We start from the raw sequence: 25780 nt of genomic DNA, 5'->3' as shown, positions 1-25780 counted from the left end.
ATGAGATGGGATTTGAACTTATATCGTCGTACAAAACTTAATATTTTTCCATTGCTATAGTAAAGGGCATGTGAGTTTAAATGTACTATTTATGTCAGTAGTTGAGCCAACAAATAAATCCATAGCCAAAGTTTTTAAAATCTTAACCACCTTAGGACGATAAACAATGAATGAGAATTATTCCTCCTTTACAAATTAGGACGGTGGGTGGAAGAGGTGGCACAACACAAAAGACATAGGGTCCTCCTGCCCTTCCTATATAAACATGGCAAACAATCACCAGACGCACCTCTGCGTCGCCAGCGTGTTCTAGAACCCGCGTGTCCCTAGATTGAGGTGCATTTTTGATGGGGTCTTTGTTCGGTGACTGGCCGTCGTACAACCCTCACAACTTCAGCCAGCTCCGACCATCCGATCCTTCAAACCCTTCTGTGAGTTTTCACTTTCTGAAATTCTGAATCAAACCCCTTTTTCCACCTTCTTATTCAAGCTGAATAGTCGTGCAAAGATTTCGTTTTTGTTGAAGTTCTTGATTTTTCTGAATTGGGTAGTTCTTAATTCAGTTAAAGGTGAGGAATTGTGGTTTTTCTGTCTGCATCAAGTTTATTTCTGGGACCTGTTTGAATTTCATAGGAAATTTGGAGTAATTTTTGTAATTAGTTATAACTAGGAGATTTTTGTGCAGATTTTACTTCTAAGATTATGGTAATCGTAATTGATGTTGCAGCAATGTCATTGTAAATTTGTAAAGGTAAAGTGTGTGTAGCTTAATATAAATATAGAATTTCAGGTCATAAATTTACCACTTTTGTTGAATTTCACAATCCTGAAATCGGCTTAATGATATTTGGTTAAGATAGTGCGACTGTTTGGAATTGGATCATCGTCTTGAATTATGCTATATGTTTGATTTTGTGATCAATGAACAATAAGCTGTTGTTGCTTGTGATTTGTAATATTTGGCTCTAAATTACGTTCGATATTTCTGTTAATCACTTCACTGATCTCTAAAAGTTTCGTGCTTTGTTATTGCATTGATCTTATATAAGTGTAATTATCAAGATTGGTGCTTTGTTCCAGTTACGATATACTGTACTGTATTGCTCAATTCTCATAGAGTTCGTAAGAATTTTGAAATCAGAAGCATAATTCATAGCTATGCAATATTCTTAGTTAAGGTAGAAATACTAGCATTTAAAGAGCGTCCTAAATTAGTTTTGCCTTCCTGAATCCGAGCTATAGAGAATATCCCCATAACCTGTCAGATATAAGGTGTTTTTCTTGTCTTCTGATTGGCGGGTTCTTGTCAAAACCAACCCAAAACCAAAACCAATCAGTAATGGGTGGAGAGACCTGATTCAAGTTTAAACTGTGAGATGTGTGGTTACTATATTCTCATCATTGCCATTCACGTATAGTGGAACTAAGACCAACACGTGTGGTTAGCTATGTTAGGGCACATGAAGTGTGTGTGAACAAAGACACGGAATGAATTGTCCACTGCCATGTTTAATTTTCAACATAAACTTCTGGTGCTTGAGCTTTTTCCGGAAATGGTTGATATGTGCTATAGCTGAATTTTGGATTTGTTTCAAACCAACTGAGCTGGCATTGTGGGCCACTAGGACGAAATCACTGAAAACGTTACAATGTTACAAACATAGAAATATAGTAAGTCGGAGAAAATTAGACGTGCTCTTTACATCTCATACTCTAATTATAGAGAGAAGCACGATTTTTGGTAAAAGGTTGCTTCGTGATGATTCTGAGTCATACGTTCATACATTCTGGTGGGTATCAGCCATTGTTTGGCTTGAGTTAGTGTTGATGTAGTGAAACGAGCCTATCTAATGAAAATTATCTCTCTGTTCCAACCACCAGACTAGTATATATTTGAGCTTATATTCTGCTAATAGAATTATAAACAATTTAATTACAGCTGAAGGGTGCTGGCTGCTTTGCTGTTGGACCTGCTTTTGGTCACGGCCCCAGATTAGGATGGAATGTTCATTGCTCAAGTAATATTTATAGCCTTTCATGGGTCCCTAGGGTACTCGTAGATGCATCTTCAAAAACTGAAGGGATATAATCAATCTAATTATTGTTTTCTTGTTCTTTTAGCAGCCAAAAGAAAAAAGGAAAACGAGAAGATGTTATGAGTTATGCTATGATGTAAAGTGATCAAAGTCAAATGCATTCTTTTCTTCTTTTTAAGTAATGCTTCCATTTTTGTCTGTAGAAAATGACACCTGCAACCTACTATCCTACTCACAACCGGACTCTTCCGCCACCTGATCAAGGTATTAATGAATTTGTATTTCCTTAGTGTTTCATTCTGGATTGTTATTCTTTTCTATTATTTCCCTATTTTTCCCATTTCTGTTGATTAATTTTCCTTTCCGTGTTGTATTATTGTGACTCTTTGAGAAGGTCCATTCTAGTTAGTTAAGCTTTTTAAAATAAATCCTGAAAACTGGAAGTTGATCTGTTCTGGACGTGGTTTTGACTCTAGATATTCGTTAGGCAATGTGAAATCGTGTAGTTTGACAACGTGAAATTGACCTATCAAAACCCCTTTGCAGTGATAACTAATGAAGCCAAGAATATCCTTTTGAGGCACATGTATCAGCATTCTGATAAGGTACTTGATCAGCATTACATCCGCACTTGACGCCTGGTTTTCCCCTTTTCACATGAATGCTTACATACACATGATTGAGAGAGAGTGAGAGAGGCTTTCTTCTAGTTTTTCATGGACTTTTTCATTGCAGTTGAGACAAAAGCGGGCAGCGCCAGAAAAACTCTCACCGGAGCCTGTATGCAAGCAACAGAGGTATTCTGTCTCAGATACTGCCTAATAAGCTAAACTGCCTCTGGCACTTTCCAAATGGGCATGACTTGTTTGATGCTGAAAATTAGAAGCTCAAACAAACCCATCGATGTGAATAGTATTGTCAGTGTCAAAGATGCGCGGTGTGTGCCTTGTCGCAGACAGAAGGGGTTAATGCTTGCGCGTTTGTGTGTAAACTAAGCTATACAGCTTAAAAAGGAATGAAATCGTTAGATATATGCTTTGCTCTATGTTCTCTTGCCTTAGCAACATTGGCTTTGCTTGGTATAGAGATTGGATTGGAATGGATAACCCTCTAAATTCAAGGTGTTTTGAAGGTAGAAGGGGAATGATTTTTCAACGAGGGGATTAAAAGGAATTAGACTTGAAGAAAACTTATCCCTTCTAATTCGCTCATTTCGGAAGGATTGGAATGGACAGTTTTTCTTGTAGAGTAATCAATCTCCTTCCTCCAAGTTTGCCACATAATTTTCATTCCTTTTAAACATATCGTGAAAATAGTTATTCATCCATTCCAATTCAATCTTCTATACCAAACAAGGCCATGGAGAGAGGAACCATGTTCCACGCAGAAAATGAATGCATAAATTTAGGCGCAGAAATGATTCTTATATGAAATGGGTTCATATTACCTCTATCTCATGAAAGCAAATAAACATGCGAACATACAAGGCTTGTTTGTCTTTGTATTTGGCAATTTTACACTGACAAAATTGTAATTATTATTCTCCAAATCAATTTCCAGAAACGGAGATAACAAAATTGGTTCATTCTCCATCCATCCATGGATTAAGTTTAGGTTAGGTTTGGTATTGAGTGACTTTAAAAAAAGTGGGTATGAAAAAAAGTTGGGAGAGTTTTTGGTGTTTGGTAAACACTCCAAACTAGCTTTATTTCAAAGTTTTAGACGAAAAAAAGCTAAAAATGGGAAGCTGCAAAAAGCAGCTTCTTGTGAAAACACGGAGCTACAATAATTTTATTAATGAAATTTTCAAATTGCCAACATTGCCCTCCTTTCTCTCTGCCTTCTCTCTCTTGCACACCCTCCTTTCCTAGAACATTTAGAGATTCTTGCACGCCCTCTTCTCCTCTGCTGCTTGCCGCTGCACCTCTTCCTCTTCCTCTTCCTCCTTTTCCTCTCTCTCCGTCGGTCTTAGCGCCACAAACACTGTCGTCGCCTTCCCTCCTTCCTCTGGTAAGCTTCTCTTGGCTAAAATTTTGTTATTTATTTGTTTGGATTTTTAAATTTCGGGATGGGCAGAGTGAGTGAAAGAAGGGTGGGAAGAGCGAAGGGATGAGTGTATGGGTGTCGGGAAAAAAAACTGGGGATGGAAAAAACAATTGGGGAAAAAAATAGGGTTTGTGGAGGAAACAAGAAAATTTGAGAGAGAAGTAGGAAAAATTGATTACTTCTCTATTCATTTTCCTTGACTGAATCTTGATGCATATTAAGTGTGAGAAGTGATAATGCATGTTTGTTCCCTGAATCTTGTTTTGGATTATAGAGTTATTTGTGTTTTTGTGGTGCTTGGCTAGGGAGAATGTGTATGCTCCATGTGAATGTTTAGAATCGATGAACACCCCTATAATAAACACATTAAAATTAAATTGCGTAAGTTTTAAGCCTAATTAACATGTTCTTATCATTCATCACCAACCATACAAGTTGAATTTTTTCTTCTTAGAATCTTATCTTAGACATGGGTTCCCTTTTGTCGTGGGACTAATTCTTATTGATATTTCCATCTTTTCTTGGTTTGTTTTATTTTGTTGAACATCATTTTCATAGTGTTCCATGTCTCTTTCTATCTTCTATTTTTATTCCATAACAAGATATAAAATATATCATGGACTTGAGCCTGTTGCTCTAGTAGTGTCAAATTCCATGATCCATGTGTAGCATAAGTCTTTTCAAAGGACACCTTCCACCACCTACCCAATCTTATATGAAATATATCATGGACTTGGAAACTTGAATTTTGGTCTTTTGTCTGCCATTAATGGCTCCCATCGTTCTTCCATCCATTAACGCTCACAGAAATTGTGCTGCAACATGAACTCACTTGTCTTTGTCCTTCTCCTGATTTCTGACCTGTCATTGCTGACTCTAACTTCCGTTACCCTTCCCACTTCAACAAAAATCAAAGTTTTCTCATGATTGTTTTGTTTGGTAAATTTGTAAATTCAGTGTGACTACAACTACCTATTTTTCTATTACATTTACAGGTTGGTTCGCCTTATACTTTATATGTGACTCAATTTACTTTTTAAACATATAAACCTACTAATTCAGTGTGACTACTACTACCTATATTCTGAAGGGAAATAAAAAGGATGAGTATTGAGTATTCTTATGGTCCAATATGCTAGATGACAATCCCAGTGCTGGATGGAATGCCCATATGTACTGTGTATTCTTAGAGTCCAATTTGTCTCTTTCATGTACATAATGCTTTCATGTACTGTGTATGCTTATTTGTCTCTTTCATGTACATAATGCTTTCTGTTATATTACAATATCATACGTTCTTGTTTTAATATATATATATACAAATCACTAGTTGGTATCAATTGCAAAGAAGGGGGCATCTTCATCAAATCCTTCAGCTACATGGAATGCCCACAATATATCTATATTTTGTGATGTATGCATCAAGGAGGTTGAGGCCGGACATCGTCCAGGCACTCACTTTAACAAAGAAGGATATGCAAATATTAGAGTTAATTACAAGGCAGAGACAGGGCATGATTATTAAAGAGTGCAATTGAAAAATAAGTGGGATGCACTTAAAAATGAGTGGAAGTTGTGGAAAGAGCTAGTTGGTAAAGAAACTAGCCTAGGGTGGAATTTGAGCAAGGGTACCGTTAATGCCTCTGAGGAGTGGTAGAATAATAAAATTCAGGTTTGTGTATTTATCTTTTAATATGTATTATGATATCATGCAATATGTATTAACCATATTCTTTCTTACTTGTAGATAAACAAAGAATATGGAAGATTGCGAAAAAAATGCATTAGTCTTGAGATGGAGGACAAGTTAGTTATGATGTTCTCAAACATAGTTGCTACCGGTGGCCATGCCTGGGCACCTTCATCTGGAGTACTACCACCAGAGACAAGAGAGGAATCTATAGGACAAATTGATTCAAATGATGAGGAAGAAAGTGAGACTATCCAGTATCTAAGGCAAGCTACTAGGAAAAGAAAAAAAGAGCAGCTAACCAAGGAGAATTGCAAAAGAAGAAGGTTGATAAGAAAGGGAAAAAAATTGGAGGTGCTGCAAAACTTTGTGGTCAAATTGACTGTCTTATTGAAGTTTATGAAACTAGGAGTTCTGCAAACTCATTGATGTCCAAACTGCATATAGGCAGTAGTATTCCGGAAGTGTTAGCAGTTGTTGCACAATTGCCTAGTTGTGAACCACCTAGCGAGTAATGGTTGTTTGCTACATGTTTATTTTGTAGTGTAGAGAAGCGAGAAGTGTTTGTCACGATAAAAGATCCTGACGTCCAACTGACTTTGTTGAAATATATGTTCAACAAACAACAATAAGGAGCTAAAACTATGAATTAGGACTATGTGTGGTTTGTACTTTTGCATTAAGATTATGTGTTGAATGTTGCTACATGTTTATTGAATGTTGGATTATATGTTGAATGTTGAATTATGATTTCTTGTTAAATGTTGGATTATGACTTGTTCTTGAATGTCAGATTATGACTTCTTAGTGATTGTTGGATTATGACTTGTGGAATGTTGAATTATGTGTTAGGTTACATGTGTATATTCAATATGAACACCTCTGATGATGATGTTAAGGATTTGGAGGATGGTCTAATTATATGCGTTGTAACGAGAGCTGTTGAAACATATTATTTAAAATATGTCCACAAAACTCCATGTATGAATTCTTCCCAAACATGTAATATTTGGTTCATGGAAGTACTACAAGGAAATGATGTGCGATGCTATAGAATGTTTAGGATGAACAAAGATGTCTTTTATAAATTATCCAATGACTTGCAAACTAATTATAGATTGAAAGGTTCAAGGAGAATGAATGCAACTGAAATATTAGGAATGTTCTTGCATATGTTGGGACATAGTGTGAAAAATAGATTAGCACAATAGAGATTTCAACATTCTGGTGAGACTGTTAGTAGATATTTTGGTGCTATGTTAGATATCATATGTAATATGGCAATAGATATTATCAAACCGATAGATTCGGAGTTTCGTGGGATTCCCCAAGAAATAAGGAGAGATACAAGATACATGCCTTATTTTAAGGTAAAATTTGACTCGTCTTCTAACTTATTTGCAAACTATAAGTGTAGGTTGACAGTTTTCTTCTATGTTATTTTTTGGTACCATACTTGACAGATCCCGAAACTACTGAACACTGGTCAACGTTATACCGTCAAGGACCCAGAAGAGTTTCCCTCCAACCAGGAGGCCAATCACAGCGCGACACGTGTCGACATCAGAAGCCAATCATAGCGCGACACGTGTCAACATCAAAAGCCAATCACAACACAACACTTGTCAATGTCAGAATGAAACTAGAAACTCTTCTATAAATAGAGATCATTCTCTCACAATATTTCCGAATGTCATTTGTACTAATTCATTCACTTGTACTCATTAAAGGAGAGTTTAAACCTATGTACTTGTGTAAACCCTTCACAGTTAATGAGAACTCCTCTACTCCGTGGACGTAGCCAATCTAGGTGAACCACGTACATCTTGTGTTTGCTTCCCTGTCACTATCCATTTACATACTTATCCACATTAGTGACCGAAGCAATCTAGCGAAGGTCACAAACTTAACACTTTTTGTTGTACCAAAGTCCCTACTGATTTTGTTCATTAACATTTGGCGCTGTCTGTGGGAATGACACTTATTCCCACTCTTTTCAGCTTTGTCAAGCTGGTTTCCACCATTTGTACACTCTCTTTTGACCAGGCATCGTTCTCCAACATGGGGAACGAAGGAAGCCACAACACACAGAATGACACTCATCTTGCACCTAGTGCGAAGCAACGAAAGAATGAAGGAAAAAAGGTTGCTCTTCAAGCTAAAGTCGATGAGCTAGAAGCTCAGAACAACAAGATAGCAATAAAGAATGAGGTCCTCCAGGAGCAGTATGAGAAGCTCTTTGAGACGTTCCACGAAACTAGGCGTACTCAAACATGCGACCTCGTTGCCCTTATGGACATGGGTACCCCCCAACACGGAGGGTCACCTCCCTTTGACATGGGTATCCCTGATGAGGAGCGAGCTAATCATCAAAACATTGATCAACATAAGACTTCTCTCAACCCAAATGTTTCGACCTGAAGCAGGAGAAGTGGAGGAATACACCTCCTTACAGAAGGGTTGGAAGGATTGAAAGCCGTTTATCGTGATTGTCAAGACTTTCTAAAGCAACGTCGAGAGAATCCCCTCCACATATGCTTGAAGATCAATGACCCAAGGGTTTCTGAAAGACTTGGTCCCCTTCCACAACCCAGGCCCGCTGCCAATCTAGGGAAGGAACAACAGGTCCCAGAGGAACATGAAGGTACATGGGACTTTAAGATATTCCGACAGACTCGCCTTAAAAGTCAGTACAGCGAGTCCAAGAAAAAACCACACGCCCTTGCTCAAACTTTCCTACTTCCAAGATGCGATAGAGACTTACGAAAGAAAATTCCAGTGGTACATGACTCCACTCAAGACCCCCTTGTCCTACAGCTCTTTGAAGAAGTAAACAAGTTGAAGGCCGAACGTCAGGCCGAGATACCTGACTGGAACCAGTCTAGGCCTGGCCCTCTCACAATGAGGACCCTCGACACCCCCCTTCAAGCGAAGACAAAACAAAAGCTTGGTTTACAATTATATACTGGAAGGGATGACCCAATTGAACACCTTAACCTCTTTGAGTCCACCATGGCATATCAGATGCATATCGACAAAGAGCGATGTCTTCTCTTCCCCTCCACCCTTACTGACGGAGCTCTAAACTGGTATTGCCGTCTTCCACCTGAGATAGTAGACTCATTTGAGGAACTGAGGAAACTATTTGTTTCTCAACACATCTTCTAGACCGATCGCTTGCATTCTACAGATGACTTGTACATTATTCGCCAGAAGCCGGACGAGTTACTACGAAAGTATGCCGGTCGTTTCAGCCATGAATATTCTTGTTGCGCTGAGGCAGATGACAAGACCGCCTTCAAGGCCTTCACGGCAGGCCTACGTGATTGTTTCTTCAAGTACATGATCAATGCCAACACTTGGAAGACTTACTCTGAAGTGATGGCATAGGCTTACAAGCACGCATCCGCCGAAGCAATGACATACTAAGGGAACCCCCATATGGTTAACACCTATCAACAAGTGGGAAGTGGAAGTCAAGTTCTACCAAATGAGGAGATCTTGGCCATTCAGACACCTATTGCATCATCTCCTGCCTCATTTAGCTACTCGTTAAGTCACCAAACGTATCTATCTCTTGGTAAGAGGAAAGATTTTTACTCTCAGCAAGCCCATTACAACAAGAGGGATAAAAGTTCGTATCAAGACAACCAGGGGTGAACGTATCGTCGACTATTATGACTATGGGGCCAAGCTTCACTATTTCAAAGTGGAGGACTAGGTACTGAAAGAAATGCTATTATAAAAAGGCATACACATTACAAAGTTTTGACTCTCAACCGTTTGAGATCTTTTGTCACACAAGCCATTCGGCAAATATTTAAAGAAGAAGGAATTCAGACAACTTCTTCTAAGTCTTTTGCATTCCTAGCACTGGAACACTTGGTCTACGCTGACCTACCCTTATACTCCAGCTCAGAACTTCAACATGCGTACTTTGACACAAAGTATGTGATACTAAGTGTTACAACCAACATGGTTCACATATCAAAAGCATGGATCCCTTCATGCATAGCAAAACATTCATAAGCATCACTCATATCAATCAACATAAACATCATACATTCCAACACATTCATACATAAACATTATACATTCCAACACATTCATACATAAACATCATACATTCCAACACATCCATACATAAGCCAACTGTGTTTCGAAATGGTTTAACATACTTTGTGTCTTCGACACTTGCTACAATGTGCATCGACACCTTACCCTTATTCTCACCAACCAGGTGATGAAATGTGGAGAAGGAACTTATCTTCGTGCCACCAACCAGGTGATAAAATGTACAACCCGTACTCTCCTTCATACCACCAACCAGGTGATGAAATGTACAACACGTACTCTAATATCATTTGACAACTTGCCACTCATGCCACCAACTAGGTGATGAAATGTACAACCCGTACTCTCCTTCATGCCACCAACCAGATGATGAAATGTACAACCAGTACTCTAATATCATTTGGCAACTTGCCACTCATGCCACCAACTAGGTGAAGAATGAACTCATCTTCATGCCACCAACCAGGTGATGAAATGCACAACCCGTACTCTAATATCATTTGGCAACTTGCCATTCATGCCACCAACCAGGTGAAGAAATGTGATGAAATGTGATGAAGGAACTCACCTTCGTACCACCAACCAAGTGATGAAAGCAACTCACCATTCATTCCACCTACCAGAAGACGAATGATACAACTTATACATGCGAACTCCTAGCATTCACAAATAATCAAAAACCCTCAAACTTGACAACTCAACTAGGCCCAACAAAAGTTATAGTCACCAACAAAGTCTTATTGCAAGCCAACAACAACTTCAGTGCATGGCATACGAAGATCAAGCTATTCAGCCCTCTTGCATCTGCTTCAAATATTTCCCCTCTCTAACAATGCAAACACTACAACTCGTAGAAAGCTTCACACACTCTTGATCAAGACAGTGTGAAGCAAAACCAATTTATGGTGCCAAAAGAAGCTTCATCAATGGAAGGCAACCACAATTCTCAAAAGCTTCACACACTCTTGATCAAGACAGTGTGAAGCAAAACCAATTTATGGTGCCAACAAGAGCTTCATCAAAGGAGTTCAACCACAATTCTCAAAAGCTTCACACTCTTGATCAAGACAGTGTGAAGCAAAACCAATTTATGGTGCCAACAAAAGCTTCATCAATGGAGGGCAACCACAATTCTCAAAAGCTTCACACACTCTTGATCAAGACAACGTGAAGCAAAACCAATTCATGGTGCCAACAAGAGCTTCATCAAAGGAGTTCAATAACAATTCTCAAAAGCTTCACACACTCTTGATCAAGACAGTGTGAAGCAAAATCAATGTAACCACAATTCTCAAAAGCTTCACACACTCTTGATCAAGACAGTATGAAGCAAAACCAATTTATGGTGCCAACAAAAGCTTCATCAAAGGAGTTCAACCACAATTCTCAAAAGCTTCACACACTCTTGATCAAGACAGTGTGAAGCAAAACCAATTTATGATGCCAACAAAAGCTTCATCAATGGAGGGCAACTACAATTCTTAAACATTCGAAGTAAATTCAAGACTATTCGAAGCAAATTCAATTTATATGGTTCATCCAAACCTTCGACTACTACAAGATGTGGCTTGCATCACAATCTCTTGCTCAACAGTGTGGAAGCAAAATTTGTATATGTTGTCTCTCCCACATTTTCAAATTTCTAGTTTCCCAAAAAAAAAAAATTGGGAAATTCAACAAAGTTTCATCAATGGAGGACAACTACAAATTCTCAAAAGCTTCACACTATCTTGATCAAGATAATGTTAAGCAAAATCAATTCGTGGTACCCAACAAAACTTCACCACAAAAGCTTCAACAACAAAAGCTTTATTAATGGAGGACAACTACAAATGCTCAAAAGCTTCACACTATCTTGATCAAGATAGTGTGAAGCAAAATCAATTCATGGTACCTAACAAAAGCTTCAACTCCAAAGCTTCACCAACTTCTCAAAAGCTTCAACTCCAAAGCTTTACCAACAAAAGCTTCATCAATGGAGGACAACTACAAATTCTCAAAAGCTTCACATTATCTTGATCAAGATAGTGTGAAGCAAAATCAATTTATGGTACCCAACAAAAGTTTCACCCATAAAAGCTTCACCAACAAAAACTTTAACTCCAAAGCTTCACCAACAAAAGCTTCATCAATGGAGGACAACTACAAATTCTCAAAAGCTTCACACTATCTTGATCAAGATAGTGTGAAGCAAAATCAATTCATGGTACCCAACAAAAGCTTCAACTCCAAAGCTTCACCTACAAGGCTTCAACTCCAAAGCTTCACCCAAATAGCTTCACCTACAAAAGCTACACCCATAAAAGTTTCACCAACAAAAGCTTCACCCATAAAAGCTTCCTCTACCACAAAAGCTTCACCCATAAAAGCTTTACCAACAAAAGCTTCACCCACAAAAGCTTCCCCCCACCACAAAAGCTTCACCCACAAAAACTTCCCCCACCACAAAAGCTTCACCCATAAAAGCTTCACCCACAAAAGCTTCACCTACAAAGCTTCAAAACAAAAGCTTCACACTATCTTGATCAAGATAGTGTGAAGCAAAATCAATTCATGGTACCCAACAAAGCTTCACCTACAAAGCTTCACCTACAAAGCTTCACATACAAAGCTCTAAAATATATATATTTATATATTTATATATATAGTGTGAAGCAAAATCAATTCATGGTACCCAACAAAGCTTCACATACAAAGCTCTAAAATATATATATTTATATATATATATATATATATATATTTGGAAATTCGAAAATTCAAAAAATCAAAAAAAAAATTTCGAAAAAAAAAATTGCCTAGGCCTCCTCTTCTTTGAGCTTAACAACTTTCATAACAAATATATATTAAGAAGCAGTTTTGGGCTACCACTTAGAAAGGAAATGCCTCATTCATCAACTCCCTCGACCGGAGACTTAGGGGACTCCTACCATATGTTACTGCACCTTGATACTCGGAAGTCTCACGACCACTCAGTGACTTGGATTTTTCAAGTCTCCAAACGAGAAGTTTTTCTCACTCGAAAAATTAAGGGAGCACTACTCAACCTACATGTTTCACTCACAAAGCTTCAACATACAAGCTTCAACAAAAGGAAAAATTCAAAGAACTTAGTGAAGAATGCCTTGGTGTATTTAAGACAATACATTGAAATGAAGCAAAGCTTGTTTATTGATATCTCCGATAAGTTACAAATATGTACATATACATGAATCAAAATAAACAAACAAGAGGGAGCCTTCACAAAGGTTACTCAGGAGAAGTCCCAGCAGTCGGCAGAGCCCCAGAAAGAGGAGGCACCAAAGGGTGATTATTCAGAGTCTCAGTACTAGGCAGAACCCCAGAAGGATGAGGCACCGAAGGTCAATCATTTGGAGCTTCATTACGCAGTACAGCCTCAGAAGATGAAGGCAATAAATGCCTTTGGAACAAACCCACAAACCTCTGATGATCAAGTAAAATCTGACCATCAGATTCCTGCAGCTGGTCGAGCTTCCTCTTCATGTTTGTAGCATAGTCATGTGCGAGCCTGTGCAACTGTTTATTCTCATGCTTGAGCCCTCTGATCTCCTGTTTGAGACTTATCACTTCAACTGCCAATGATTCAACTTGGCGGGTTCGAGCAAATAGGCGTTGGGCCATATTAGACACAGAACCTGCACACTGAACACTGAGAGCCAAAGAATCCTTAACAGCTAACTCATCAGACCGTTTGGAAAATAGTCTGTTATCTTTGGGAGTGAGAAGGTTCCTGGCCACCACCGCAGCTGTCATATCATTCTTCATCACAGAGTCTCCAACGGTAAGAGGACTAGTAGGGGATAAGAATGATGGGCACCATATGTTGTCTTGAGAAGGCATGGCTACCTCTTCACCAAAGTTCAAGTCAAAACAACAGTCGGATGGGCTAGACATTCTCAGAAATGATGAAGGAGAAATGAGGTGCAATAAATCTCTTAAGTAAGGGGAAAATTCCTACAAGCAATAACTCTCTGAATGTACTTCTTGCACACAATTGGTGCCCTTATAAAAGAAAGAGCAACATAGCCGTTGGTTCAAAAATCGAAGAGGCACCACTCTCCGGATTCCGAAGAGGCACTACTTTCCACACGCAACATCAGCTCCTCGAGTACCATAGATAACTTTGCCAAAGATCTCTGACAAAGGTTAGACACATAAATTTTGAAGGTCCAGCTACCCTACTATTACCCACAAGGGTAAAGGAACAGCACCACTGCTTGATAACTAGAAAGTCCTAATGTGTGTCAACCTCCATGCTCCGTGGCAAGGTAGACTGGCAAAAATGTCCAACCTTTACTCACATTCGAGAAAACACTCCCAACAAAATTGCTTGCTCAAAAATCGAAGAGGCACTGCCCTCCGAATCTCGAGAGCCAGACTCCCAACAGGATTATGTGCTCAAAAATCGAAGAGGCACCGCCCTCCGAATCTCGAGAGCCAGACTCCCAACATGATTACTTTCTCAAAAATCAAAGAGACACTGCTCTCCAAATCTGAAGAGTCAGACTCCTAACAGGATTGCTTTCTCAAAAATCGAAGAGGCACCACCTTCCAAATCTCGAGAGCCGGACTCCCAACAGAATTACTTTCTCAAAAATCAAAGAGACACTAGTCTCTGAATCTCAATAGTCAGACTCCCAATAGGATTACTTTCTCAAAAATCGAAGAGACACTGCTCTCCGAATCTCAAGAGTCAGACTCCCAACAAGATTGCTTCCTCAAAAATTGAAGAGGCACCGCTCTCCGAATCTCAAGAGCCAGACTCCTAACAGGATTACGTGCTAAAAAATCGAAGAGGCACCGCCCTCCGAATCTTAAGAGCCAGACTCCCAATAGGATTACTTTCTCAAAAATTGAAGAGACACTTCTCTCCAAATCTCAAGAGTCGGACCCCTAACAGGATTGCTTTCTTAAAAATCGAAGAGGCACCGTTATCTGAATCTCAAGAGCCAGATCCCCAATAGGATTGTTTGTTCGAAAACCGAAGAGGCATCTGTTTCCGAACTTCGAGAGCCAGATTTCCTTGGAGAAAGCCTGTCTACAATCTTCACACGCAACATCACCACATACCACTTTTTCAAAGTGCTCTAACAAAGTTAAAACACATGAAGCTTTCTACTCCTACTACATTGCTATGACCAAGAAGGGTAAAAGAATAGCACTACTACTTGTTGTTAGGGAGACTCATATATATGTCGACCTTCATCCTCCATAGCCAGGCAGACCTGCAAATAAAAAAAATGCTCAACTTTTCTTCACATTCGAGAGGGCACTCTCAGCAGAGTCTCTCGAAATACTCAGCTTCTTTTCCTCTCTATAATACCTCTACAAACAAGCCACACCAGAGCAAGAGTATCTCATATCATCAGGGTTAAAAGCAAGAGTATCCCATATCATGCTTTTTCCCTGTCTTTTCCTTTTGCCTTGTTCTTACCTGCAAGACAAGGAGAAAGAGAGCAATCAGTCAGCACTTGGAATCAAGCTTCCAGTTATGAACTGACTGCCTGAAACCCCTTACCTGATTACTTACCTGGCATTGCTCTCAAGTACTTATCTTCAACATCTTATGCTTCCAGAGAAGATACCACATCTGCCTGAGGAACAGATAGGGCAAGTGAGAAGGATACAAGGAAGCATGTGGAGACAAGCGTAACAGAACACGTGCCAATACATCCACTACTTTGTCAACAGTAAAAGTATCACATATCATTCGAGTCGAACGTACTCTAGATTTGATGGATTTGTTTTGACCCTCAAATTCTTGAGTCAGCCTTACACTCTGGAGGAAACCAGAAAACCCTCCAGCCCAGTTCAAGAATAAGCCTGTGGAAAGTTACTTCTTTAAAAGCAAAAGTATCTCATATCATCTCTTCTCCATTTGCTTCTCTTTATTCTTGTTGTTGTTTACGACACAATGAGAAGGAGAACAATCAACCGGAAGCTGAAGTCTAACCTCCGATCTAGATTTCTTGCTTGGAAGTCTAATTGCTTACCTTGTCTGTTACCTCTTTCGGCAAATCTCCTAGCTCGGCGACTTGGGGGACTCTTACTATAGGGTTTGTATCTCACTTGACCAAACTCGAAACTACAAGTAAGCTTCAAGTGAAATTGATACATTACCTTGTGCATTTTCATCGGTTAAAGATACCACCCTTAGATGGAGGAAAAGTACTTCCAGAGAAGATTCCACATCTACATATGAGACAGATAAGGCAAGTGAAAATGATACCACACTTCGGTACTTAGAAGTTTCGTGATTACTCAATAGCTTGGATCTTGCAAGTCCCCAACCGAGGAGCTTCCCTCGCTTGGGAACTTAGGGGAGCACTGTTGGTACTATACTTGACCAATCCTGAAAGTACTGAGCATCGGTCAACGTTATACCGTCAAGGACCCAGAAGGGTTTCCTTCCAATTAGGAGGCCAATCACAGCGCGACATGTGTCGACATCAAGAGCCAATCATAGCGCGACACGTGTCAACATCAGAAGCCAATCACAACACGACACGTGTCAATGTCAGAATGAAACTAGAAACTCTATTCTATAAATAGAGATCATTCTCTCACAATATTTCCGAATGTCATTTGTACTAAATCATTCACTTGTACTCACTAAAGGAGAGCTTGAACCTATGTACTTGTGTAAACCCTTCACAATTAATGAGAACTCCTCTACTCCGTGGACGTAGCCAATCTGGGTAAACCATGTACATCTTGTGTTTGCTTCCCTGTCCCTATCCATTTACATACTTATCCACACTAGTGACCGGAGCAATCTAGCGAAGGTCACAAACTAAACATTTTCTGTTGTACCAAAGTCCCCATTGATTTTGTGCATCAACATTATTATTTTTAGAATTGTATTGGTGTCGTAGATGGAGTACATGTTAAGGCTTCAATACCACATTCGGATTAAGTTCCATACATTGGTAGGAAAGGAATGCTGACTCAAAATGTTATGGCTACATGTAATTTTGACAAGCAATTCACATTTGCTTGTGCCGGATGGGAAGGCACTGCACATGATACAAGATTTTTTCTATCCATGCTATGGAATCCAAATTTAAACTTTTCTAAGCCTCCAAATGGTAATCTTCATAGTTATTTTAACATTTTACATACTTGCTTTGTATAATTATTACAATACAAAACAAAATTTTCAATTTTCAAGAAAATATTACTTGGTAGATGCGGGGTACCCCACAAATGAGAGGTTATTTGAGATCATATGAAGGTGAAAGATATCATCTCCCGGATTTTCGTAGGGGTTCCAAACCAACGGGTCATAAAGAGGTATTCAACCACATGCATTCTTCTTTTAGGAGTATCATTGAACGAACTTTTGGGGTATGGAAGAAAAGATGGGCAATTTTAAGGGATATGCTTAATTACCCATTCAATAAGCAAGTGAAGATTGTCATTGTTACAATGGCTCTTCATAACTACATACGAAGGTATTTTGAACATGATCGTCATTTTGATGACCCCATGGACTTTTGTGAAGAGAGCGATAGTAGTAATGATGATGATGAAGAATACTAAAATTATCAAGTTGAGGGATCACATGAGATAAAAGCATTAAGAAACAGAATAGCGGCAAATTTGATGAATGCATCTAATTAGACTACTTTCAAGTACATTAACAATATTGTACTAATGAATCCTAGCCATTCAGTCCAAAATATTTCAATTGAAGTAGTTTCTCATATTAATTAATATTTAAGATAAAGTTTATGAATAATTTTCTTTTAAAAATAAAGTATATTTAGTAATTCACCTTTATTTGTTAGGAAAATTAAATTAATGGCACATCCAGTATTAATATTATACCATTTTTGGTTATTTCACACAGTTACAGCTGTTTTACATAAAAGTTTACCAAACACTATAATACTGCTATTTTTTTTTTTCAAAAACACTTTCACAAAAAAGTTTACCAAACACTCTGCTGTTTTATTTCATAGCTGCTTATTCTCACAGCACAGCAGAAGCAGATTTTTTTCAAAGCACAGCAATACCAAATCAGCCCCCTCCATTGCTAAGTCCATATTCGCCAATTCATAAGTCATCATATTGCCTTCGCGTCACTGTCACCGACAGAAAAAATGATGACAAGAAACCCAGCGTCATATGTAAAAACCAATCCCTCTTTTGCTGCCAACAATTTTGTTGTCAAAGCATCGAAAGAGCATCTAATCCTTATCTTATTAATAAAGGGAAATTTTATTTAAATCCATCTAACCTCTTTCTACACTCAACTCAAATTTTAAATGTTAATTGTCAATTTTACCCTATTGCATAATTATTATTCAGTACAAAATGAAATTAATAATAAAAATCAAATTTATCAATAGACCCACATACTATAATTAAACCCTAGCATCATCATTTGTTTATCCTATGTTCATTCTGACTAAAACCTTAATAGCTTTGATAGAGAAAAACAAGCTTTTCTATTGATGGATGGTGATTTTGAAGTTTTTAATTTTCCAACTAAGGTATGACTCAATTTATAGATATTTTGTTTGTTTACTTCTTCTTTGGATTAAATTTCATAATTTTTATATTATATTGTATTTACTTTTCTATTGATGGATGTTGATTTTGAAGCTTTTAATTCTCCAACTAAGGTATGACTCAATTTATAGATATTTTGTTTGTTTGCTTCTTCTTTGGATTCAATTTCATAATTTTTATATTATATTGTATTTACTTTTCTTTGCCGTCTGTATGCGCCCCAAAACACCAGTGCAAGGACTTTTGATTAGTATTGCAAAGACATAAAACTTGATTCTTTGTGCAAGTAAAGATTGCTCAACCTTAACCATGAACTAGCGGGTGGCATGTCTTGCACCTTTTTTTTAATTCAAAATAGCCCCAATTTATTTATTTGTTTATTAACATAGCAGCAAAACACCTAGCCCTATGTCACTTCAAAATTTCTTAAAAATTACATGAAAATGTTTGATTTAAAAATGACTGAACTGGAGCTTGCATAACATTCTCTTAGCAAATTCAAGTCTATGGAATGATATCTTGGATCCCAAATCCATGGATGGGTTGTGGTAGCAGAAAAAAAAAAAAAGACATGGAAATGCTAGTCTTATATGGCATATGCAATTATAGAGGGGCAAAAGACGCCTCTTTGAAAAGAAAAGAAAAAATTCAATTAAAGGTGTTATTTTATGAAAGGAAGGAGTGCAAAGATACTTTTACATTTTGAATTGGGTTTGAGAGAGTATTTTAGGTAATAAATTTGATTTTAAAGATATATTAATTATTTGATAAAAAACAATATAGATGAATAGAGTAGGTTGGGTATAAAAATGAGTTAAATGAATTCAAATAAAATTTTCCATTAATAAATAATTTCCTTACCAAGTTAGGAAATTGAAGAATATGCCACTGAACACTCGAATTTCAGTTGAGACAAAAAGTGGGTCCCGCTAGCTCAGCTATAACGAACACTAACAGAAACCAGATAAACAAGAACGCCGTCGTATCGAGTCCTGTGCCAGAGCACCTTCAGCTATGGCCATGGCAGCTACTCCAGCGTGCGCCTCCTCAATCACAACCACCAAGCCACTCACCCGCTCTCTTCCTCGTTCCCACCTCCCCGCCCTAAACCCCTACAGTCTTCAACCATCCTTGACTCCTCTGTCTCTCCGAACCCCCAAAACGACGCGCAGGCCTGTATTTTGCGCCTCCGCGAGCACGACCTTCGAGGTCGCCCAGGTTCCGGCTCCCGCCACTCCGTCCAAGCTCTTGCCTTTTCGGGTCGGGCACGGGTTCGACCTGCACCGGCTGGAGCCCGGGTACCCTCTGATAATCGGCGGCATCGACATACCCCACGATAGAGGCTGCGAGGCGCATTCCGACGGTAATTCCTCCATTAATCTGCTTTTTATTCCTGTAATTTGACATTTGGTATTTAAAGTTGTAAACTTTGGATTCAATTTTGAATTTTCGAATTGATTTTTGTGTGCGTAGGAGATGTGTTGCTTCACTGTGTGGTGGATGGGATATTGGGGGCGTTGGGGCTTCCGGATATCGGGCAGATATTTCCGGATTCGGATCCTAAGTGGAGGGGTGCAGCTTCCTCTGTTTTCATCAAAGAAGCTGTAAGTTATCCTCCTCCTCGTTCTTGTTTGCTGGTTTTGATTCATTTGAGCTTTTTTCGTTGAGTTTAAGGTTTCATTTAGCTTGCGGGTGTGTAAACTTTATGTTTTGGGTTCTCAGTAACCATTACTTTCGATGAATTGTAACATTGGGGATGAACAAAATCTGATTGTGTGCTGGTTATGATATGAACAAATAATGGGAAATGATTTCCGCACACTTTAGTTTTTTTCTGCTTGTGCACACCCTTGTTTATTTGTGTCCTTTGATTCTCCTTGAATCCGACGGTTGGAAATTAACAAAGGTGTGTAGAAAGGGAAGTCAAACTAAGCAGTAAGCAGTATAGTTGAGATATACAATAAGAATGTATTAGAACATTGAACCTTGAGTCCAGGGAACTGTTAGGCCCCAAGACCCGAACTTTGAGTTTGAGGCGGTCAGAGCTCCAGTTCAAGTACTGGACCTCAGGGCCCGAGGTCTTGACCCTATATTCTGTCCAGACACCAAAGCTTCTGCCCCTGGAGTCCAAATACCTGCTTAGAGTCTCAAGTCTTGAGTGATGTAGGAGCACGTACGGGCATTGGTCCAAAACATGGATTGCCTGTTCTGCTCGAATACCCAGTTTCATGAGCCTTCCAACCTCGGGGACTCAAATCTGAGTCTCAAGACTTTGGTCGTGGCTGCAAAACTTGTCGTGGACCACTATCTTCGTACATTTCATGGCTTAAGAAAATAAAAATAAAAAATCATTTCCTTAATACGGAAAACTGTTGTAACTCTGTCAAAACAGACCATGATTTGTTGAATGATTGATTATACATGGCAATTGCAAGGAAGAATGTAAAAGAAAATGTATTTAATATGTAAGAATGCTTATATTCTGTGATATTGTATAATTCCAGGTGAGATTGATGCACGAAGCAGGTTATGAGATTGGAAACTTAGATGCTACTTTGATTCTTCAAAGACCGAAATTAAGCCCGCACAAAGAGGTTATGAAGGCCAACTTAGCTAAGCTGCTTGGAGCAGACCCCTCCGTTGTGAATCTCAAAGTTAAAACTCATGAGAAGGTGGACAGTCTTGGCGAAAACCGAAGCATTGCAGCTCACACAGTGGTTCTTCTTATGAGAAAGTAAAAGGAGGCCTTTGATTGCAGTTCTGAAATCGTGGCAATTGTAGTTTATCATGGCTGTTGTATGCCACTGTGCTGCTTACAACTTATAGGTAATCAATTTATGTACTCGACACAGCTGTGCATCTGGTTGGAATCACATATATGAAAAGTTATTTCTCTTGTTCTGGATTTCTTTGAAAAAGTCATCATATTTCAACATGATGCAAGCATGACATGATATATAATCGGGACCATGGTGTCACAGTAACAGATTAATTTTACCGTCGGCAAGCTTTGGACTTGAAACCATGTGTTTTGTTCCTGATCAAACAAACACGTGCAGAAATTTGCAAAGGCCAATCAGTTTGTCAAATTTGAATTCACTTATGCTTTTATGAGTCGCAAGGTAAGCACTTTTAGATTGTGATATTCGTTTTTGGTATTGCTTAGTCGACTTGGACGTTGGAATGGAATCCAAAAGATTGAAAAGCATTGAACCTGATCTTACAGATTCCAATTTTTCCATGTTTGTTAGTAGGCTTGGAATGGAGTTGAAAATATTGAAGCTTTTAAGCTTGCCATAATGTTTTGGTTGATTATACCAAAGAAAAAACTTGGTATTTAAATTCATAATTAAAAGATTGAAAAGAGAAAATCAAATCTTTTGGTGGGTGGCATGGCTCATGGCCATCGGTGTTTGAAGTGTGTTTTTACCTAAATATTTAAACCAAAACTCATCCAAAAACTTTATAAATACCTAGATATTTGTTCAAACATTCACACAGAATCCACTTTCGCCAGACAATTCTTCCCTTTTTTCTTTCTACCCACCTATGTGGTTGTGTTTAAGAATGGGGGTAGTTGTGTTTAAGAATGGGGTAAGTTGTGTGGTTTCCCATGTTCTTTCATATGGTGCATATGTGTAAAAATGAGACAGGTTTAGTGATTTTTCATTATTTATCGAAATTTAAATATCTTTTAGTTAAAATGTTCATAAAAATAAATCAGAATAATCTACATAAATTTTATTTTATAAAATTTACTGAAAAAAATTAGGCTAAAATTATTCTTTAATAATTTCGGGTTTAAATTTGAAGGCAAAATCATTGGAGGAGAAAAATTGTTTATGGGTTAGAACCTAAATTTTCTAGGCTAGAAATTGAGGTTGAACCTTGGTGACCTTGTGGGGTTCCTACTAAGGAAAATTATTTTTAAAAACCTCTTTCATCCTATGACACATCTGTTTCGTTATGGCATTCAGATTGAATAAAATAAAGAGGATGAAAGAACAGACATAAACATGACCTTGTGGAATGCCCACCAAGTTAGGAAAATGACTTTCTCACGCCTCTTTTCTTTTCGGGACACATGTTTAGTTATGACTTTCGAATTGAATAAACCAAAGATGATGAATAAACATAAATAAATATGACCTTGTAAATTCCCACCAAGCTAGAGAAATGATTTATATACACATTTTTTCTTCTCACCACACATTTGCTTAATTATGACTTTCAAATTGAATAAAACAGGAAAGCACAAAGAGAATTTTTTTTGAAATGTCATATGAGCTTATACTTCTTTTTCAATTTGTTATATGAGCTAAAATCTCACGATTTGTCATACCAACTTTCCGAAATTATTAATTTGTTAACTTCGTTAAGTTTTCAATCCAAAACAAATTGTGTTCAGGGTTATTTCGGATATTTTAATATCTCACTCTTCTAGTATGTTGCTTTCGACAATAATAATTCTAGGGTTTCTTAAAAAAAAGTATAAAGAGGAGGTGGATCTAATATACAAGAATCTAAGGGTTTGCCATTCAGAAAAGAGGAACAACCTGCACTCAATTTTCTGTGATTTGAAGCGAAGACGACTAAAAAATGTTTAGTTATTGGGAAATCTTTCAATCCATGGTAAAGTTGGATGATATTATTTATTTTGGATGAAAAACTTAACGGTGTTAGGGTAAGATAACAAATTAATGATTTCGAAAAGTTAGTATGACAAATCGCTTAAAATTTTAGTTCATATGACAAATTAATATATGCATATAAGTTCATATGATATTTCAAATTTTTTTCAAGAACAAACATAAACATGAATGCGCAGAAAGAGAAAAAAGAGTGCACAAGTCATTTTCGGTGAGTTATTGTCCCCATGGGGAATTGAATTTTTCTTACACGAATCAATCTTTATAGCATGTGACATGGATATATCTCTTGTGAGGTTTTCTTTTTTCAAGTGTTCTTATTTATTCAAAGTTTTCACAATTTAAAAGAACAAACAAATGAAAACCATGTGGGAAGAGGAGAGGCGAACAATCTTTGAATATCCATGACTAAATTGGTTCCAAACCCAGAAGACAGAGCCAGTTACTCAAACCGGACTCGACCATTTCAAAGCGATACAATGGACATCAATTTTCTGCTTAATTAATAAGGAAAACTAATAAAAAAAAATTTTAAAAATTTTGAGTTTTAACAATAAAGACAAAATAAACGGTAAAATGAATAGTACCATGATTGATTTTTTAGTATAAAAATATGGTTTTTCATTAAAATGAATAGTACCAAAAGCTTTTCGTTAGAGTTCCTTAATTAATATTGTTTAGGGATCCTTTTGCAAAGATTTGAATTGGAATTAAAATTTCAACTCCCCACGTGGAGGTGGAACCATTCCAATTTCTAACTTATGACCTTTGACAAAAAATATGGGAAAATATTTTCCACTACCAATGGACCGTAACCAAACAAAGCAAAGCAAAGCCCGTTCAACGATACACTCTGCTGCACTGATGGCAGTAATCTTTTTTACCATCTGGAGATGCTGACCAAAGAAAGTCTCAAACCTTGACCGATGATGTTAGCAATAGCCACCCTATATCGTTGACAAAAATGACAATAATAGCGGATAGCCACCCATATTTTAAATTCTTTTTAAGTGAATCAAAGAATGGAGTCGAACTTAGAGCCTGTTTGGTTCGCGGAATGAACTTTTTATGGAGTTTTTATTTATTTATTTTTTATTATTATATATGACGATGTGTCATTATTTCAATGTATGTACGTCGTAATTTGAACAGTTTATCTTCTTGATTATTATCTAAAAATTATTTTTAGAAAAAATCATTTAATATGGAGACTATTTAATCATGTGTTGAACAACTGACGGTCGGCTGGTACCAGACAATATTCTCATGATTAAAAGTCAACTTGTTTGATTCACAGAGATGATTAAACGGTCTCACAATCGAATGATTTTTTCTAGAGATGATATTTTTGTTCATAATAAAGATAATGAACAGTTGAGATTATTTTGCTTGTATAGTAAAATAATGTTATGCCGTTATGTAAAAAAATTGACTTTTTGCATTTAAGAACTCAAATAGTCTTCGTTTAGAAATATGCCATACATTAAAATGGTCCCGAATCAATAAAAAATGGACACGGTTCGGTTTGATCCACTTTCACCCCTAAAACTCTTGATTGAATCCACCCATAGAACCAACCAATGAATGGAGTTTGCAAAATGAACTTCTTAAGAATAGAACTCTCATGCTCGTTTCTAATTTTATCGAATTGAACAAATTAAGCATAATCAACAAACATGATTAAATAAGAATATGTAAAAAGAAAAAAATGGGTGTGCGTTTTCATTAAATTTCCTTTCATGCACTATCATCTGCTAGAGGCAAGGGTGGAGCCAGGAGTGACACCATGTGCTATAACCTAACCTAACACCAAATATTTGTTTCAGGTATTAGATTCTCGACAACGACATTGAGATTTCCTACCCAATCTCATAGCTCTAATTCGCAAACTAAACGGAATTTTTTTGGTAGCTTATTACTCATCTAATCATTTATTTAAATTCACGGTCTACCAACAACCTTCTATTTTTTAGTAAACACCCACACTCCCAGGCTGAGCAGAGGTGGGTTCCAGCAAGAAATTCTATGAATGCTAGTGGTTTTGCCTCGTATCATATGACTCAGATACCAACCCACTAGCACTCTAAAAAATCTGGTTGAAAAGCAATTCTGAGGTGCATTATTCCACCAGAAAAAAAAAAAAAAGAACTGGTGAATTTAATGTATATGGGATCAAAAGTTGTACGTTCTAGATGGACCACGTATACTAAGATGTTTTTTCTGTTCGATCCAGATTTCAAGATAAAACCAAGCATGCGTGTATCCCATTCATACTGAAGATTACTTGAAAATCTTGACAACTACTACTTGATGCTTAGGAATGGCAAATGTTTCATAATTTATAATTCGCCGAAACTTTAGGGAGTCTCTAGTAACATGACACCAACCCTAAATTTCAATGGATTATCATGTGATGCAATTTTGGTGGGTCTAAACATTGAAAAAAACTTGTGTTGAGACAATAAAATCACGTTATCCGTATGAAACAGGAATTTTAAAAAGTAATTTTATCATACCACATCAGCATTATAGGCTGTTTTGATCTAATAAAATTGTTTTTTTTTGCTACAAACTTCCCTATAGGATGATTTGACTAAATGTAGACCAGATTAATCCAGAATATTAAACAGGAAATTTATTGATGATGGCTGAAAGTCCCCTTCAAAACTGGATATGGATCCATCCGCACCGGATCCTCTTTGTGATGATCCTTACATTTTATTTGTTCACTGTAATGGTGCAGTCAGAAA

The 25780-nt window shown here is 37.6% G+C and overlaps 2 protein-coding genes across 5 annotated transcripts; both read left to right on the top strand.

Moving 5' to 3' along the window:
- The first annotated feature begins 139 nt into the window (after positions 1 to 139).
- LOC126625019 (DET1- and DDB1-associated protein 1-like) lies at positions 140 to 6673 on the top strand. Of its 4 annotated transcripts, XR_007624293.1 has the most exons (6): positions 140 to 431; positions 2240 to 2300; positions 2583 to 2641; positions 2772 to 2833; positions 5413 to 5754; positions 5830 to 6534. XR_007624293.1 is itself a non-coding variant. In XM_050294099.1 (5 exons), the coding sequence occupies exons 1-5, from the start codon at positions 348 to 350 to the stop codon at positions 6656 to 6658; spliced, it is 300 nt and encodes a 99-aa protein (XP_050150056.1). In that variant the 5' UTR covers positions 146 to 347; the 3' UTR covers positions 6659 to 6673. The 4 variants fall into 4 exon arrangements, 3 of the variants coding, with proteins under 3 accessions (XP_050150056.1, XP_050150057.1, XP_050150055.1); XM_050294099.1 differs by lacking the exons at positions 5413 to 5754; positions 5830 to 6534 and adding an exon at positions 6625 to 6673 and having other exon boundaries at positions 146 to 431; XM_050294100.1 differs by lacking the exon at positions 5413 to 5754 and having other exon boundaries at positions 148 to 431.
- Positions 6674 to 19291: 12618 nt separating this feature from the next.
- Positions 19292 to 21278, top strand: LOC126625018 (2-C-methyl-D-erythritol 2,4-cyclodiphosphate synthase, chloroplastic-like). Its single transcript, XM_050294097.1, has 3 exons — positions 19292 to 19744; positions 19855 to 19985; positions 20886 to 21278. The coding sequence occupies exons 1-3, from the start codon at positions 19396 to 19398 to the stop codon at positions 21117 to 21119; spliced, it is 714 nt and encodes a 237-aa protein (XP_050150054.1). The 5' UTR covers positions 19292 to 19395; the 3' UTR covers positions 21120 to 21278.
- Positions 21279 to 25780: the final 4502 nt, after the last annotated feature.

Source organism: Malus sylvestris, chromosome 6 (assembly GCF_916048215.2).
Source record: "Malus sylvestris chromosome 6, drMalSylv7.2, whole genome shotgun sequence".
NCBI classification, from domain to species: Eukaryota; Viridiplantae; Streptophyta; class Magnoliopsida; order Rosales; family Rosaceae; genus Malus; species Malus sylvestris.
This window is presented reverse-complemented; position numbering and strand designations above follow the sequence as displayed.

Excerpts from the sequence above, each read along its gene's own strand:
- LOC126625018 (XM_050294097.1), top strand. The coding sequence starts at position 19,396 with ATGGCCATGGCAGCTACTCCAGCGTGCGCCTCCTCAATCACAACCACC. Across the intron at positions 19,745-19,854 it reads CTGCGAGGCGCATTCCGACG|GAGATGTGTTGCTTCACTGT; the intron begins GTAATTCCTCCA and ends TTGTGTGCGTAG. Across the intron at positions 19,986-20,885 it reads CTGTTTTCATCAAAGAAGCT|GTGAGATTGATGCACGAAGC; the intron begins GTAAGTTATCCT and ends GTATAATTCCAG.
- LOC126625019 (XM_050294098.1), top strand. The coding sequence starts at position 2,753 with ATGGACTTTTTCATTGCAGTTGAGACAAAAGCGGGCAGCGCCAGAAAA. Across the intron at positions 2,834-5,829 it reads CCTGTATGCAAGCAACAGAG|ATAAACAAAGAATATGGAAG; the intron begins GTATTCTGTCTC and ends TCTTACTTGTAG.